Genomic DNA, 18,874 nt, shown 5'->3' with positions numbered 1-18,874 from the left:
TTTAATGCGGCCATCCAATTTTGTTTCTACTTGTTTCAGGTGATAAGATAATCTCCCCCATTTGTAAAACAAATTCATCCACGCCTAATTTATACAACATGACGCCTATGGCCTTTATTACGTCGCCTTGACTCCAAATTCTATGAACCAAGATAACACGCCGAATTTGTAAGCGAATTTCGCCCATCCCATTTTGTTCATAGACAACCCATCTACCTAAAGCGTCACTTGTTTCAAAACATGAAAGGCCCCACTAGAATTCGTGCATCCAGCGCCAAATAGAGCCTATTTACACATTTGTCTCAAACTTGTTTTAGATATGGGGTCCCCAATTTCCCAAAATTTCCCAGAATTAATGTACTACCACATCCTGTCAAAAACCCAAAACGACTAACATAACCTGTTTCTAAGCCAGATTCTGGAATTTGGAGAATTTCTCCTTTCCCTCCCTTATCTAAGCTTGTTATTGTCACTCGTTATCACTGTAACATTCAGGCGTATTAACCCCATCGTTGCTAAAGTTCTCACCAATTTGCATGCCCTTAATGCCGTAAAAGCAACGTTATTTGGTTGTATCAATTGACCAATGCTTATCCAATCCGTAATATCCTTAAAGTCATCAATATGACCTGTGACAAAGCATATTTCCTCCTGCCAGGACAACAGACAATGTTCTTTCAAGTGCACTTTGAAAAACATTCCATGTTACTCCATTCTTAGGGAAAATATGCTCATCCTAAACCAATTATTTTATTTACAATTCACCTAATTATTTGGATGAATGCCATGAATTTTATCATGCCACTATTGCATTGTAAATTTCCCATCTGATGTCGTTAACAGCCAAATAATTCAATACCTACTATATACTTTGTAAATCACCTCATATGATGTTTACTTAAGACACGAGTCATTTCCCATAGCCTGTTACCAAAACAAAAATCTACAACAATTAAATGAGACAAATCAACCTTTTGTGAGACAATTCCTAATTACAAACTTTAATGTTTTAAAAACCTTATCGTCACCAATATACCATAATATTGTAAATTTTTTCATCCTGGCCTTTTTTTCTTTTAAACAGCCAACCTCCTGGATTAAAGTATTTTGAATAATCAAAAAATTCTGAAATAGTATTAATATTATTTTATCCTCCAAAAGCTAGTTTCCTTTAACTAAGAGCCCTTTGAAATCCACAATTGCTCAAAAATGACTATTTTGGTCTATTTCCCAAATCCAAAGCTTTTTACCAAATCAACCTTTTACTAAACAGATTTTCTATCCTCTTAATACATTTCATTTTAAAACCCAAAATATCAATGCGAAAGCATTCGCATAATCTTGCATTTCTTGCAGCCCATGTATTGTTCTTATTCTGAAAAGTCCAAACAGAAAACGCAATTAGCCGTTAACTATGACCTCCACTCTTGCTGCGAAAACAGCATTGTTATCTTATGTTTACAAACCAGCTTTTTCCTTGTGCCCAAATACAACGCTTTTTAGAGAAGACAACCATTAAAACGTCAAATTAACTCCTCTTCCGATATTCAACTACATCACAATATTTTTCCAAGACCCCATATATCCAGAATATGTATGCTGCAAGCACAACAATATGGCAAAAACCCATTTTCTGCCCTCAAGTTTGCTTCAGCACCCCCAAGGCCAATTATTATTATTATAATGTCTTCACGGAAGGGATCACAAAATTTTAGTCGTTTACACGGTCCGAACGCTCCCGAAAGCCCAACACAGTTAAATCGTCTGCCCCGCGGCCCACATGTTTCACTCCCATCTAATCAGCAGCCGCTGCACCAGAAACGCTTCCCCCGCAGTCGACACATTTTTTGGCAAGTCTAGAGCATAATAAAAACACAGGTGACATTCCCTGCTAAAATTTAAATGATCATTTTGTATATATTCTTTTGTCTTTTTAAACACCATCTTCCCGTTAGCGGACGGGATCAAAAACCAAGCTGCAATAAGCCATCACATTGCTGTAAATTGACAGTACATATAGGTTATATTAACAAAGCACCACCAGCACTTGGAAATAACCATTCTAATTGTTGTTATACAAGCCCAAGCATCACAAAAAAACCCAATTTATTGTAATCACAAAACGTCATACCCGGATTAACCAAATCAAATACCAGTGTCCCCATTAATTTTCTAGCTCCCTTTATTTTTGTTAAACTTCCTCCGCGCCCGTCACCTATCTCGGTAAATATTTTCCCCGTCAGCCGAGGAGGCCCCGCTATTTTTTCCTTACCAAACAGTACTTTCCCGCCGCCACGGTCTTAAATATATCCCCGTTATCCGAGGGAGCCCCCACTATTTTCCCAAAATAGTATTTTTAACTTCTCCCCGGCCTTATTTCGCCATTAGTGTCTGTGGAACAAGCTGTTACACTTTTATCCACTCACATATTATTTATATATGTATATTACCTCCATTAGTGTCTGTGGAACAAGCTGTTACACTTTTATCCACTCACATATTATTTATATATGTATATTACCTCTATGCATTAGTGCATATATTATCCTGCATTTTATGCATTTTAAGCTGGCCAGCAAACCCATATTTATTTATCCATAAATATAGCTGTGTAATATTTTTAAAGCGCTTTGTCTTTCCAATTTTTTCCAATCCTTACAAGTTAGACGTATTTTTTGGATCGTCATCCAAACCCGCCTTACAACACGTGTTTCCCATATTTTACTTTTATTTTTTGTAGTGAGTTCGTGTGCCTCACACAGTTAACTCTATTATTTATTATTATTATTAATATTATTATTATCTATTCGACTGTATCTCCTAGGCCTTTCCTAATTTTACTGCAGAAACCACACAAACACCATACAACGTATATTCGTGCCTACCCTTTAGACACAGGACACTCCCCGGCCCCAATATTGTACCTCTAGTACAATACATTCGTGCCTACCCCTGAGACACAGGACACTTTCCAGCAAAGTGCCCCACCGTACCTGCCATTGACTAGTATAAACACAGGGTTTTATCGCCGTCACCCAGGACGCGAAACCAGCCCAACAATGGGCCTCACATACAATGTCCCTTTAACGCATTTGTAAACACCTTCACAACATGCAGACATTAATGTGGACTTACCCGAGATCCATCAGATGTCTCCCTCCAGCAGGAAAAGTCTTCAACCGCCGAGAATCCAGGCGCCCCCGTCGAAAAACTCCGGCCCACCAAGGGTTTTGAAGACGCCGTGCGCACGGTCACTTACCAGATGTCGAACAGCAGCGCCTGGGTTCTCGCTCCGGTATATTGACCTCCATGGCTCAGAAGGACCAAAATGTTAGGTTCATTAATAATTACCTTCGTCCGTAATTATCAATAACTGCAGGAAGACATCTTATTCAATTATTGACATTTAATTAAATAGAAATGGATACAACAGGTAAAAGCCTCCGGAAGGGAGCGTTACAGCAAGTGTCACCTTACAACTTCCGAACGTCTCCCCGAATAGACATTTTCGTCCTATTCTTATGGTCACAAGTTACAGAGTTGTTGATCATTCCATCACGTATGAGTAAAAACAACATCTGGGACTACAATAACAATCAAGGTATTTTACTAATAACAAAAACAGGGACTAGACCTAACAACATTTAGATTAGAGTAATTATACAACCTCCTTGACCTAAGAATCATATAATATAATCATAATCATATAATCGTTACATACAGAAAAACCCGAAGTGTACGGTTACATAACGATAACAATATTCTTGTTATTGTCCGAATAGCCCTGTCCTCGTCACCAAGGGCCCACCAAATCTCAAGGACCGAGATTGGGTGGATTGTTTGTATAACCATCCTGGAACAGGCTGTCTAGGTTAAAGATGACTTGGCGTGACCTCAAGACTTTTGAAAAACAGAAAGAGAATGATTTAACAAAGTAATGAATTAATACAAAGAAAAGAAAGAGATTGATTTAATAAAGAAATGAATTAATATAACTATTATAATAATAAAACAGAATAAACCCAACACTGACCACGAGAGCTGCGCGGACTTCAGCGAGCGGGAGTTCAAATCTGCAATCCATCAGATGCGACCGACGGGCGCCCCAGGCCTGGACGATATCCCCCATCCTTCATCAAGGCGCAGGGACCTGCGGCCAGGCGGGAACTCCTGGGAATCTTTAATGAATACTTCAGATCCGGTTCCTGCCCGCAGGCATGGAGAGAGGCAACCATCCTACCTCTCAGGAAGACTGGCAAACCTGCCAGTGACATCTCCTCCGAACGTCCAATCAGCCTGACCTCGTGTGTGGTGAAGACCCTCGAGAGAATCATCCACAACCGAGTGTACTACGAGGAGTGGCCCTGCTAGACGACAGCAAAGCCTACGACCGTGTCTGGAAGGAAGATCTCCTCCTGACGGCGCTGGACGCAGGCATGCCAGTCCAAACTGCCCGGTGGTTAAAGAGCTTCCTCTCCGACCACCGAGCCAGGGTTCAAATAAATGGGGAGCGGGGAACGTCTGTTCCAATGCGCCAAGGTCTCCCCCACGGCTCTGTCCTTGCACCACTCCTCTTCGTGTTATACATCAACAACCTCCGAAGAGTCATCCCCGCAGATGTCGACATCGCGCTTTATGCCGACGATGTTGCCCTGCTGGCACAGAGCTCGCCCAAGGAAGACGCTAAGGCGGCGATCCAGAACGCAGTCGGAGCTGTTTGCGAGTGGAGCTGCAAAAAGAAGATGACGTTGAACGCCTCGAAGACTGAGGTCACCTTCTTCTCATCCGACTCAGGGGAGGCTTCCTGGACCCCGTCCGTCACTGTAGGAACAACGAGCCTGCGCTTCAACCCCACCCCCAAATTTCTTGGGGTAAAGCTCGACAGGTGCCTGAGTTTCGGGCCACATGTGAAGGCCGTCACCAAGACAGTGGCTTCCCGAAACCACATCCTTGCCTGTCTGACCACAAAAGACTGGGGCTGGCAAAAAACAGTGTACGCTCTGTCCACCTCGCCCTTCAGCGGAGCGTCATGGACTACGCCGCCCCAGCCTGGCAGCCCTGCCTGTCGCAGTCCCGACATGACGACCTTGGTCGCGCCGAGAACAGTGCCCTGCGCATCGTGACGGGCCAACTGAGGACTACACCATTCGAGGCACTGTAGCTAGAAGCGGGCGTGTGCTCTTACTCCTCCCGAGTAAGCCAATTAGCAGCCATCTCCTTTGAAAAAGCCCTCCGCCTCCCTCCTGATCACCCTCGGCATGAACTTGCGACTAAGACAGTCGTGCACCGTCTCCAGCGTTCCACCTGGCGCAAGACCGCGTCGGGATCACGTCCGCCCTCCGTCCCGCCCTGTCCAACCAACGAGAAGTCCTCCCACCCCCCATCGAATGCCCGTGGGTGAACGACACCGACCTCTGGACGGTCTCTGCAACTCTTGGGAGCGCCACAAAACTCGATCCCCCGCCAGTCCATTGGGAACGTGCCATCTCCGCCATCCGTGCAGTCGCACCAGAGGTCACCATCTCTATACCGACGCTCTTCTCCCGATGGAACAACGGCCGGCGGGGCGGCGATGATCGTCACCACTGGAGATCCGGCAGACCCAGTCACTCAAAGCCGATGCGTGGGGCCCCTTTCACGTCCTCTTTCGAGGAAGAAAAGGCGGCCATGACGATGGCCCTGCAATGGCTAATTGACACGAACGGAGCTGGTGACGTCGCAGTGTGCTCTGACAGTCAATCTCTACTGACTGCCATTGCGAGCCACACCGGCGAAATCCGTCGTCTGCTGAACCAGTGCACGGCTCAGACAGCCCTACTGTGGACCCCAGGTCATTGCGGGTTGCCTGGGAATGAGATGGCAGAAGCCCTAGTGAAGGAAGCCGCCTCCTCCAAGGTCGATGAGCCACGACCAATCTCCTTCGCCCCAGCCAAAGCAGCCATCAGGCGACTGATTCGTGACAATCCACCAAGACTGGATCATCGCGCAGCGGTCGTCTACCCAAAATATAACTGGCGCCTAGACTGTGCGCGCGTGAAGAACCGGAGCGACGCGGTTTTCATCACCCGCCTCGGCTCGGGCCACCACCCTAGCCTGAGAGCCTACCATCACCTTCTCAACCCCACCCTCGACCCAACCTGTTCCCTCTTTCGGGAAGAGACGCAAGACCGTGAACACTGGCTCCAGCGTTGCCCCGACCTCTCTTCCCTCCGCCCCCAGATCTTCGGTGTCGCCTCGCCTCCCCTGGACGTGCTGGTGACTGAGCCGTCCAATGTGCTAGCGCTAGTCAGGCGTACTCTATGTTAGGGCCACCTGGGCGCTGCCTCAACAACAACAGCAGCATCTTCTGCGCCCTGCGAATGCACATTCTCCAAAGCAGGAGAAATTGCTGTTACTGCTGGGGGAACCCCGGATGTTTTTGGTTGTTGGTTCCGGGATTTCGGAGAGACGACGTCTGCGTTGTTGTTTGTTTTTAATATGTGGTGGAATAAACCGTTTATTGTACCACAAATTTGTTTCATTAACGTTTATTATAAACGTTAATGAAACAGCGCCTCAGACTCCCGTTACCGTTCGCTACAAATAACCATAACACTTTGCTTTTAACATGACTTCTGTTTAAATTATCAATGCCACCTCAGAATTTAGATGCAAAAAGTGAGAGTTCGCGGCCAGAGTAACGGGGAGTCTTTTTCAAGCAGTGATCGTCTCAGGCGGGCTTGGTGTGAAATGTTCGCTACAAAGACATATACTTACGTTTATAAACCTTCACATATTCTCAAAACGTTTGGTTTGCAATAAACCAATATCAACCTTGGTTTATAACGAATCGTATTGAACGTTGCGATGATTCTGCTTGGATGTTAAAATAACACAACTTATTACTGCCTCTCTGAATTTAATGATAAACCAAATCGTCTATGAAAAACTCAGACGTTCAAAAATCAGTTGAAATTTCAGCATTACAAAGGTACTTCAAAGTATACGTGCTTATTCACTCAAACTTTTGTCGAATGGCACTGACACAAAATGGCACACAAAAGATAATGGCAGTCCCGATTCTCATCGCGCGTAATACTTATCTAGTACTCTATATTTTCTTTTAATCTACAGGTCATACTGTTTGAGAGTAGTCTGCGGGCGTGATTGCCGAAGCTGTGCAACGGAAGCTATTTAGCTGTTATTTAGCGTAAAACATTTTGAGCGGACAAAGAACCCAAACACTGAACATTGGGTATTTTCTGTCACCACCATTGCTGTCTGAAATATTATTAACGTAAACATCCGAAATTATAGTAATTTTATTCACCCTATGAGAAGCTAATTCAAAATCGTTCCACCGTAACGGTAAGTCTTTAGTAGTTTGCAGATTCAAAAATAAAGGGACACCCAATCGCAATGTTGCTCCATGTTGGGCTTTGCTTTAAATGCACTCTTTAAATGTTTTTTTGTATTTTTTTTTAAAGCCGAGACCATTTAACCCGGTGTTGTTTGGACTTCTGATAATGTGCTGATTTGATGTTGTGCCATGTGTTAACGAAAGCACGTAGTCCACTCATCAATGCTCCTTTCAAAAGCCCTGGGAAAGATGGTTTAATCTTATTTCTTGGTACTCGGTAATTTTGTATACGCCCTGTTCCTGTTTTCTTTGTCGATGTAATACTGCATACACGGATTATTTTTTTACGTAGGTAAAACTGGAGAGAATGCATCAGTGTTTTCCTTTTAACTGATTATATTACGAAATACAAATTTCATAACTGTACACTGAGTAATGTAGGTCCCAAAACAGCAAGTAAATTACCTACATCTTTACAAACTACTTTCTTCTTATGCACAACTCCTGGTTTGTGCTTTGCCGTTTTTTTAGGTCAAAGGTTGTCTTCTTGTCTTGCAAACTCAGGTATCAAAATATTTTCCCAGTTCTCCAGTAGGAAATATGACTCAAGCAGGCATTCAACTGGAGTGGTATTTACTAAAATTTCCTTCCTATCTGAATGCCAGGAAGTCCTATCAAATGTTTACTTCCTGCATTTGTTATGCTTCTGTCCTCACATGCAACCCCGCTTAAGCGGAAGTGTTAAATGATTGCATGATTGATATCGCAACCTGATCGAATTGCATTTCATTATGGAGAAGAAATTAAATGTTCATTACAATTTCAAAATTAAAAGAAAAAAGTCAAATCAAAAGCCTTTATTGTCATCATACACAGCTTCGTATAACGACAGTGTTTTCCCAGGAAAAACACAAGTAATATAAAAATACTAAAAGTCACATCCTGGTGAGGTAAATTCTAAACTATTGTACATTGTTATTCCACACCCCGAAGTTATTGCACAGAAATGATTGTGTCGGGCTAATGCATGTTCAGAGCCCTGATGGCTGTGGGACAAAAATGTCCCAAAGTCTATTTGTCTGTGCTTTGTGAGATCTCTAGCATCTGCACAGTAGCAACTGGGACAGGTTCTGACCAGGGTAGTGTGCTCAGGTAGCGAGGTCTGGCAATGTCATCCAGTGAAGGCAGAGAGCAGCCGATAATCGTCTGGGCGGTGTTGATCACTCTGTGTGGCTTTTCCGTCTGCTGCCATTCTTCCAGCGTACCACACTGGAATGCAGTATGCCAGGATGCTTTCCAAGTTGTTCCTCCTGAGTACCTTCAGGAAATAGAGTTGGGACAGATCTGTGCTGCGTTTGCGAAAGTCCTGGATTATTCCTTTAGTTTTCGTGGTGTTTAGTGTGAGATTTTCCCCTAACACCACGAAGACAGTTTGTTGACCTCATCTCTGTAGGCACACTCATCCCTCCCTTAGATGAGTCTGACCACAGTGGTGTCATCGCCAATGTCTCTCTAATTTTACCTCCCTGACCACACTGAGTACCAGTGTGAGCAACATCATCATTGCTCGCAATGGGCACACACCAGTATCACACTTGCCATAAGCAGGTGTATGTCTACTACACATAAATTATCTAGTAATAATAAAATGTAATGATTAATATCTATGAATGGGGAGCCCGGCGGATGAGTGGTTTGCGCGTCCGCCTCACAGCTCTGGGGTCCTGGGTTCAAATCCAGGTTGGTCCACCTGTGTTGAATTTGCATATTCTCCCTGGGCCTGCGTGGGTTTTCTCTGAGTACTCCGTTTTCCTCACACATCCCAAAAAGGTGCATTGTAGGCTGATTAGACACTCTAAAATTGCCCCTAAGTATGGGTCTGAGTGTGCGTGGCTGTCCCTCTCCTTGCTGGCCACCGATACAGGGTGTCCCCCACCCCTGGCCCAAAGTCAGCAGGGATATGCTCCAGCACCACCTGCGAGTGATAAAGTGGATGAAAGGGTTCAGAAAATGAATGAAAAAAATATCTGAATGAAACATCTTCGTAAATGCCATTATAATATGCACAAATCAGACTCAAATTTTACCTTATTTTACACATCCGTCCTCACTTCTCATTCTCGTTCAAATGACTTTTCTGCTGAATGTAAAAAAATAAAAATAAAATAAAATCAGACAGGCTTTGTCATCATCATTGACTTGACACAAGCCTATTGTCATCATACTCAGCTGCGTATGACGAAATTGGTAAAATGTGTCACTTGAGACAGTCGAGTTTCCATTATACAATATTTTTCCATGATTTTGCTTTGATTAATTTAATAAGGGATAGGACATATTAATGAACATATTTATATTCATGTTAATGAACATATATATGTAAGATTGTAGCTGAGGGCTAATTTCCATTTGTAGTCCATTGTGCAGGTTGAAGACAAACGATCACACATTTTAGACACGCACGCAGGCACGCACACAACCACACACAGCAGATTCAGACAGTCCTCACCCAATTTCACCGCTTGTTCTTCTCTTTGCACAGTGAAGTAAAAAGGAATGTATTAAGAAATATTAAAATGTAATTAAAAAAAAAATAGCAGGGCTGTAAAACACGAAAAAAAATAAGAGTGGACAGAGCTACTGCCAATGGCTGCTGCGTGAATGGCGCCATCATGGGGATAGGGGGGAAAAAGTTTGGATTTTATTTTGTGCGCTCCACATGAGTGCTGCTGGGCAGGGAAGATGAGAGTACAGTGTTCCCTTGCTACTTCGCGGCTCAGCCACCGCAGACTCAGAGCTTCGTGGATTTTTTGGAGAAAAAACAAATATAATACAAATATTACATTGAAACAACATATTTTACAGTTTTTTTTGTTATAACATGAATTTCACTCTCTACCCGTATTCTATATGGTGTACTGTATACAGGGGGGTAAAAAAACAATATTTTTGAATTAAATTCAAATTAAGCATTTTTGAAGGGGAATCCCTACTTCGCGGAATTTCACTTATCGCGGGTGGTCCCGGTCCCCATTAACCGCGATGATCGAGGGAACACTGTAGTGAGCAATTGAGTACGCGCGCAGCTTAGAGGGAACATTGGTCTTCGACAAATTTGATGATGGAGATAGTGTTGGGTTGGTGTACAGTTGAATGTGTACAGAGAGTTTAGAAGAGGATTCAGTAATCAGCCTTGAGTGGAGCCAGTGCTCATTGTAATAGAGGAAGAGAGATGGGGACCAAGTCTAACAGTTTGTGGGCGGTTGGTTAAGAAGTTCTTAATCCACTATCAGATGGAAGAGGATAGTCCAAGGTGGTAGAGTTTGTCAGCCAGAATGTCCGGTATTATAGTGTTGTAGGCTGAGCTATAGTCAATAAAAAGCATCCTCACGTAGTTCCCATGGTGTTCCAGGTGGCTCAGTGCTGCGTGTAGATTTACGGCGGTGGCATCATCAGTGGACCTGTTTGCTCTATAAGCAACCTGGTTAGGGTCAACTGAAAGGGGGATTGCATCCCTGATGTGATGGGTGAGCAACTTTTCAAAGCACTTCATGATCACAGGCGTAAGTGCAACAGGCCGATAGTCATTCAGGCTGTCAATGGTTGGCTTTTTAGGGACGGGGATAATGGTGGCAGATTTCAGGTAGAATGGGATGATGGATTGTTGCAGGGAACAATTTTAAATCTTTGTGAAAACCCCAATCAGCTGGTCAGCACAGGCTTTGGCCACCTTCCCAGGTACTCAGTCAGGGCCAACAGCCTTCTTGGTGTTCACAATCTGCAGTACCTGTCTCACTTCATGTCCCTGAAGCTTCAGTGTACTGCTGCAAGGTGGTGGATGCGTTGAGACTAAATCCGGTTTGTCAGTCTCAAAGCGGGCAAAGAAACGGTTCATTTCCTCTGCTAGTGAGGCATTTGTGTTAAAAGACGCCTTATTATTGTCATTGTAATTGTTAATTCCCTGCCACATCTTTGGGTTATTTTCTGTGAAGTGCTACTCAATTTTTCTTGTATATGGTGCCTTGGCCTCTCTTCAAGCTCTGGCCGGTGTACTTTAACTTGTCCCCTGACTTAAAGGCTGTGTTACGGCATTTATTGAGTGCCTCTGTCTCACTGGTCATCCAGGGTTTTTGGTTAAGTAAAACTTGGATACGTTTATTAACAGTGACAGTGTAGAAAAGTATAGTGTCCGTGTCGTCCTGGAGGTTGTGGTGTTCAAAAAGTTCCCAAATGGTGTGGGAAAACAGTCCTGCAGCTAAAAAAGGGTGTCCTCGGGCCCTGTTTTTATTATCTGTATTTGTGGCCTTGTTAGCCTCCGGAGTGTGGGGCATGAGGGGGTTAGGGACAGGCAGAGATGGTCGGATCCAGTAAGGTGAGGGAGGGGCAAGGCTCTATAAACATGTTTGATGTTAGAATAAACATGGTCTAGACTCTAGAGTTTTATCTCCTCTGCTGTGGCACTTGACGTACTGGATAAACTTAGGCAGAACAGTCTTTAAACATGCTTTGTTGCAGTCTAAGTGTTGGGATGTAAACATTACAATTACTATCGTTAGCTCACTAGGTAGATAGAAGGGCCTGCACCGAACTGCATAGTGTTCTAAATCAGGGTAACAGTGTTAATGATCCTACTGTTGCAGCACCAGCCATTGTGTATGTACACGCAAAGCCCCCCTCGTCGCTTCCGTTGTACGCTGGGTGAGCTGACTATCCACGGAGATCCCGGTGGTCTCGAGATGTCTTTGGGATATCGTAGGTTCGATGGTATCTGTTTTGATGGATATATCGCATCTCCTACCGAGAGTAATGAAATCCTGGCGACTGTAGAAAATGTTTGCCTCGCAGAATTTCGTTAATAACGAAAAGACTGAGAACACAAAACACCAAACTGGAGAGCAAAGAGTCGCTGTACCTGCGCGCGCCGTCATCTAGGATCTAATTCACATACACTCGAACCTCGTTATATGACCGCTCGTCATACAACATTCTTGTCTTACGACGAAAATTTCGATCGAATAATTCGCCCGAGATATGATCAAAATTTCGTGATGCGACAAAGCCAGGTGGCCATGGCACTGTCTTTTTTGCATCTCTTTCGTAAAATATTTCTACGACCACTGGGCGGACTTTCCCCACCTGCCCGCTCCCCCCCCCCCCCCCACGTTGGTTACATTTACATACCAGGTAAACAATATTACTATGGATCGGCAGAGTTTTGCAAAGAAAAGGCGATCGTTGGCAATGGACATGAAACGTGAAATAATTGAGAGTGGGATACATGTTACTGAGCTCGCTAGGCAATACGAGAGGCATACGTCAACCATTTCCACCATCCTTACCCACCGGCACAGTGACATTCATGACGAGATGAAGAGACTTCTTTTATTGTGGATAAAAGAAAAACAATTAGCAGGAGATAGCGAGTCCGAGTCAACCATAAGTGAAAAAGCCAGCGGAATTATCATGGATTTGATAACAAAAAAGGAGCCTTCAACAACTAGAGAACCCGTTAAAGCGAGTCATGGCATGTTCGAAAATAAAAAAAAGATCTGGAATACACCCGGTAATGCGACACGGGGAAACGGCAAATTCCAATTCGAAAGCCGTTGGAATTTATCAAGAGATTTGCCTTGATTATTGCCAAGGAAAGTTACATCCCCAAGCAAGGTTTTCAACTGCGATGAAACTGGTCTTTTTTGGAAAAAGATGCCCAGGCGGACATTCATCGTGGCAGAGGAGAAAGCATTACCGGGACACAAACCCATGAAGGACAGCTTAATGTTAGCGTTGTGTGCCAATGCGAGCAGTGACTGTAAAATTAAGCCGCTAATAGTGTACAATGCGGAAAATCTGGGTGCCTTCAATAGACACCACACAAAAACAAACAACTCTGCGTTCATTTTGAAGACTTCGGTGGAGTGTCCGGGTGGTGTCAACCCATAGAACGAAGGTAAAAAAGATATAAACAAATTAGAATTCAGTTTTGTGTGAAGTTAGATTAAAAGTTGAGTGTCTGTATATAGTTATCCAAGTTAATTTAAATTTGTTTGTTTGTTTACGAGTACGTTGTTGCCGTGGTCAAAATCCCCCCGAACAGCCCCCACCTCCACCTCCGTGTGTCATTCTCTCCCCGCCATTAGATGCGTCTAATTTTACATCTATTAAACACGTTTTATTACTATTAAACCACTCGTTATTTATTACTTTGTCAGTATATGGCGAATTAGAAGGAATAAAACCTTTTTTTTCTCAATCCAATATCCCGATTTTGTTGTATTTTCAGTGGGTTGGAACTAATTAATTTGTTTACAATTCATTTCAATGGGAAACGTCCGCTTGAGTTATGAAAAGCTTGTCATCCGATCTCAGTCTCAGAACGGATTACGATCGTATTTCGAGGTACCTCTGTACACTTCATATAGCCCTCAGTCCATATTTAGTTTGAAAATAGCACATTACTCCGGCGGGAACACATTTGATGTTTTTTTAAAAAAATGTATACTCTGCACAGCTGGGCAATACGACAAAAAATGTTTCCACGATAAAAAAAATGCTCTATTGATAATTATCACGGTAACTATCATCTTTTTTGTTTCAAATTTGAAACTTCAAATTACTTTTAATAAGTAAATAAATTACTTTCCTCCTTTTTCAAATATGAAAGTACATGCCTACCTCTACTTACGAAATTACTACCAACTAAACCCTTTAAAATTGGTCAAAGTCTCCCAATTTTGTATGAAAGATGCAAGAAACACAATTTTTTTTTATTAGTGTCTTAAAATGAATATAATGGCCAAAAATCCCTGTGAAAATGTGCCTTGCGCCGCTGAAATAGTTCCCTCTGGGGTCGTTACATTGAGAAATGTAATACAGTGGTACCTCGACATACGATCGTAATCCGTTCCGAGACTGAGATCGTATGACAAGCTTTTAGTAACTCAAGCGGACATTTCCCATTGAAATGAATTGAAAACAAATTAATTTGTTCCAACCCTCTGAAAAAACACCAAAAACAGGATATCCGATTGGAAAATAGGTTTTATTTCTTCTAATTTACACACAAATGTCATCACAATATGCATAATCCAAACTTTAGAATTAGCACGCCACATCACTTGTAGGTTTTCCTTCTTGATGTTGCGTCTCTTGAATGCACGCGGGTTTTCCGCATTGTACACTAGTAGCGGCTTAATTTTACAGTTTACTCGCATTAGTACACAACGCTAGCGTTAAGCCGTCCTTCATGGGTTTGTGTCCCGGTAATGCCTTCTCTGCCACAATGATCGTCCGCCTAGGCATCTTTTCGTTATCAAATCCATGTAAATTCTGCTGACTTTTTCACATATGATTGACTCGGTCACGCTATCTCCTGCTAATGTTTTTCTTTTATCCACAATAAAAGAAGGTTCTCCATCTCGTCGTGAATGTCACTGCGCCGGTGGGAAATTATAGTTAATGCCTTGGAAGACCTTCTCCTTAATTGCGTCCTTCTGCTTAAGGATGGTGGAAATAGTTGACGTATTCCTCCCGTATTGCTTAGCGAGCTCAGTAACACGTACCCCACTCTCATATTTTTTAATTATTTTGCGTTTCATGTCCATTGTCAACGGTCGCCTTTTCTTTGAAAAACTGCTGATCCGTAGTTATATTGTTTACCTGGTATAAGTGTAACCAACGTGGGGGGGAAGAGGGCGCGAGGACAAATGCAAAGTCCGCCCAGTGGTCATAGAAATATTTTATACACGAAAGAGATGCAAAAAAGACAGATTCATAAACGTCAAAACAATTTGCGTAGCGTTTTATCTGTTTATTTTCTGTATTTTAAAATAAATCACTCTCGACTGCATTCGCTTGCGTCATAACGTCATGCCACGATTGCGTCAACTTGCAGTATTGTGCAAGTCATGTTTTTGTGCGCAATTAAGCCATACCCTCGATTCAGACATCAAGGTAAAAAAAATCAATAACGTGTCTATTAGGATCCAACAGCCATTTCTGACCACCATAATGTCAACTTTCTACCATACACAGTTTGGAAAAAACTAGCGTGAGAATGTTAACATAAAAACTCCACCATCCATAAATCATGCTTTATATATTTTTTGCTCCCCAAAACACCTTTTTTCCCTGTCGTGATAGAAAGCCATTGGCGTAATTTTTGTAAGAATTTCCGCCAGCGAGTTGCCATGTGCACACACACGCACACACATCCATCCATATATCACACTTTATAAGGATTATAGAATCAATAAACCGTGTTTTATTTTTAGGTGGATGTTTTATAACTCCCATCACAACAGGGAAAAAAAGGTTTGGTGAGCACCATGGACACTCGCTGGCGGAAATTCTAACGACAATGACGCTTGTAAATGAAGTGGAAAGGCGTCCAATCAGCCACGTGGTGCGTTTAGGGAACATCGTGTAAAAACAACGATGGCAAATAAAAGTTGAGTTTACACATTTATACAAGGTGAAGAAATTCAAACACTCGTCTTAGGATCCTACAGCCTTTTCTGGCTCCCATATAAAATGTAACTACGTTGCACGGTTTGGACAAACGAGACAATCTTAGCATACACAAACAGCACACTCACACACCCATAAATCACGCTTTATAAGGATTATAGATTACAGCTATACACATGAAAAGACTAATGTATTACTATCTAAAAAAAATCTATACATAAAACAATTGTAAATACTTTATGTACTGTACTCTGTGAAAATAGTTCACAGCTGCCAACTACCCCTGAATTTCTGTAGTTTACCCGGAAATGCAAGGCAAACTCTGTGACTCCGGACAACCTCCCTAAACTCTGGGACTCCGGACAACCTCCCTAAACTCTGGGACACTGGACAACCTCCCTAAACTTCGGGACTCCGGACAACCTCCCTAAACTCCGGGATTCCGGACAACCTCCCTAAACTCCGGGACTCCGGAAAACCTCCCTATACTCCGGGACTCCGGACAACCTCCCTATACTCCGGGACTCCGGACAACCTCCCTATACTCCGGGACTCCGGACAACCTCCCTAAACTCCGGAAATCCCAAAAAATTATCACCCTATTTTTTTTAAGTAACCATTTCAGAAAAGTACCAAATTTCCCTTTTAAATGCCTCGAAATTCACACCATCGCTACGGCTTCCGACATCTTCATTAAAAGCACTGTAAACCGGAATAATTTGGTAACACAAGAACATTGTGAATTATCTGAGTTATAAGTTCTGATGAATGATTCATCTTGTGCGACTTAAGCACATTGATTTTGTGCGAACCACATTCATTCCGCATAAACTCCTGAATTGGGACAAGGGTACTCCTGAAATGGGGTCAACGGAGGTTGGCAATTCTGATAGTTCCTGTCCGGTTGATTTAAATAAAAAAGGTTAGTAGGAGCTGTAGTGTAGGTCTTTTTAGGCAGATTCGAGAGGAATTGGACCATCGATGGAATTATATTTTTTTCGGGAGGGGAGCTATTCAGGAGCTTTTATGAGAGGCTGTCAGCACACAAGGAATATGTTGATGAGAAGTTGTGACCGGTGTTTTTTTTTCTTGGCCCAAATTTGATTTTGTCTAGGACATGATACTGTCAAGACGATTGCTACATTCCACGGCTAAGACTGTGTTGTCATCAATCACGGGGGACACTTTGCTGTGAGCCATATTGAAAGTTTCTAGCGGATGAAGTACTAAGACCTTGTTCTTCAACGTTACTGTCGTCATTGTTTGGGGTGGAAATTAAACTTACATTTCACTTTTCCATGCTATCAAGGGAGATTTAATTTTGTATGAGTGCCAGGACTGATTGGAATCTTAACTCGCTCGTTGCACTTTGGTCGTCCAGAAATCCTTAACGGCAAAAATGCTCTATCTTCGGGGTATGGTGTCCTCTCTGACGTCGCCGGGAGGTTTGAAACATTTCTTGAGAACTTCCACCCTCAGCTCAACCTACCATGAGGTGCCCGGAGTCCTCTGACCATGCCATCTGCCGTAACGTCGCCCAGGGCTCGCATTTCTGGGGAAAAAATCCCTCTTCGCCGATGCTCTCTGCCATCCAGTTCGCCGAGCAAGTTCTATTTTCAAATAAGCGCCATGGTGTAAGGCTACACGGGGCTTACACTGATAAAAAAACCAGCCCCTAGAGTCTCCCAGCCGCACAGAAAGCTCCATTTTCAGATAAAACTGACGGCCACCGCTCGCTGGCCGCCATTTTTTCCTCTGTACCGAGTTGAGTGACAGTCCTCTGTCATCCGCTATTTTCTTAGTGGCAATCTGAATACAGGGAAGTGGCTTCCGCTTGCGAGTTTTAGCGAGAATTTTCAGATTTATTTTTTCATCCTTCGAGAAAAAAAATCAACGATATGGTTAAACTGTGAAGTGAAGGATTGCAGTATTATCTGATTTTTTTATTATTATTGTTGACAAAAAATATTTGACGATAATTACCGTGATCGTTTAATAACCCAGTTCTAATTACATCTGTCGCTTTCAGGTTCAGAAAAATATATATAAGAAAAAAAATAAAATGGAAACATTTTAATTTGACTTGCTCAAATATTTAGAATTGGGAGAAAATCTCACTGGAACCCGTGATTTTTTTTTTTACACAGCAAATATGCATTTTACATACAAAACAAACACTAACAGAACCTGTACACTCAATATTCTTTTATTTGTTCATGTTTGTTTGGCAGCAGGGTTTCTGTTTGCTTGACGAGATGGCAACAATAGCAGCTGAAAAGATCATTATGGAGGAGGACGAGCCGCAGCAACAACCTATCATAGTAGCTGAAACGGCAGCAAAAGAACCCACCGCATCACCAGAAGAAGAAGAATATGTGGTTGAAAAGGTTTTGGATCGTAGAATTGTGAAGGGCAAAGTGGAGTTTCTGCTAAAATGGAAGGGTTTCTCAAAGTGAGTTTATTATAATTTTTAGCGAAGAACAAATATAGTGGTACCTCTATTTGGGAATGTTTCTACATACACATATTTAGGTTACGAAAGGCTTTGATGGGAAAATCTTTGTTCTAAGATTCAAATCCAAGTTACAAAACATCACACGTCCCCCAAAATGTGAATACTCCCATTGACCATCACCCAACAATTCGTTCGCCTCTTTGTGCCTAAGGGAACTTGCATATCCATGACGCAGGAACCGAGGTTAACGTATTTTCACGAATATAAGGCACACATAAAAGTCTAAAATTTTCTCAAAAACAGACAGGGCGCCTTATAATGCAGAGCGTCCTATGAGCGCCAAGCTCCCAGCTCAGGAGCCTGACTGAAAATGTGTTGCTGACACGCTTCTTATACAGAGAGAAGGCGGATGTTGGTGGTGAGGGGGGTGTGGGAGAAGACGCTAAAGCCGCGCCCCTACCAGGTTCCTATATATACATGGGAACCGAGCAGCGGCGAGGGAATTCAACATAAACAAATCCATGGTTTCGCAAATGGAGAAAGCAGGAGAAGGAACTTTGCCAAGTCAATAAGAGGAAGCTGAGTTTCCGAGGGAACAAGGTGGCCCGGCT

At 42.9% G+C, this 18,874-nt stretch overlaps 1 protein-coding gene across 4 annotated transcripts in view; it reads left to right on the top strand.

The window, feature by feature from the left end:
- Positions 1-5,900: 5,900 nt before the first annotated feature.
- Positions 5,901-18,874, top strand: part of LOC144208170 (chromobox protein homolog 1-like) — a 28,416-nt gene continuing 15,442 nt past the window's right edge. Inside the window, exons 1-2 of one of the 4 annotated variants that reach the window (XM_077733877.1) lie at positions 5,901-6,255; positions 18,040-18,260. In XM_077733877.1, coding sequence (XP_077590003.1) covers positions 18,064-18,260 — 197 coding nt within the window. In that variant the 5' untranslated portion in view covers positions 5,901-6,255; positions 18,040-18,063. Of the gene's footprint in view, positions 6,256-7,048; positions 7,348-7,875; positions 7,904-18,039; positions 18,261-18,874 lie in introns of those variants that run through there. The other 3 variants (XM_077733875.1, XM_077733876.1, XM_077733878.1) reach the window with 3 other exon arrangements.

The sequence above is a fragment of the Stigmatopora nigra genome, chromosome 15, assembly GCF_051989575.1.
Source record: "Stigmatopora nigra isolate UIUO_SnigA chromosome 15, RoL_Snig_1.1, whole genome shotgun sequence".
NCBI lineage: Eukaryota > Metazoa > Chordata > Actinopteri > Syngnathiformes > Syngnathidae > Stigmatopora > Stigmatopora nigra.
This window is presented reverse-complemented; position numbering and strand designations above follow the sequence as displayed.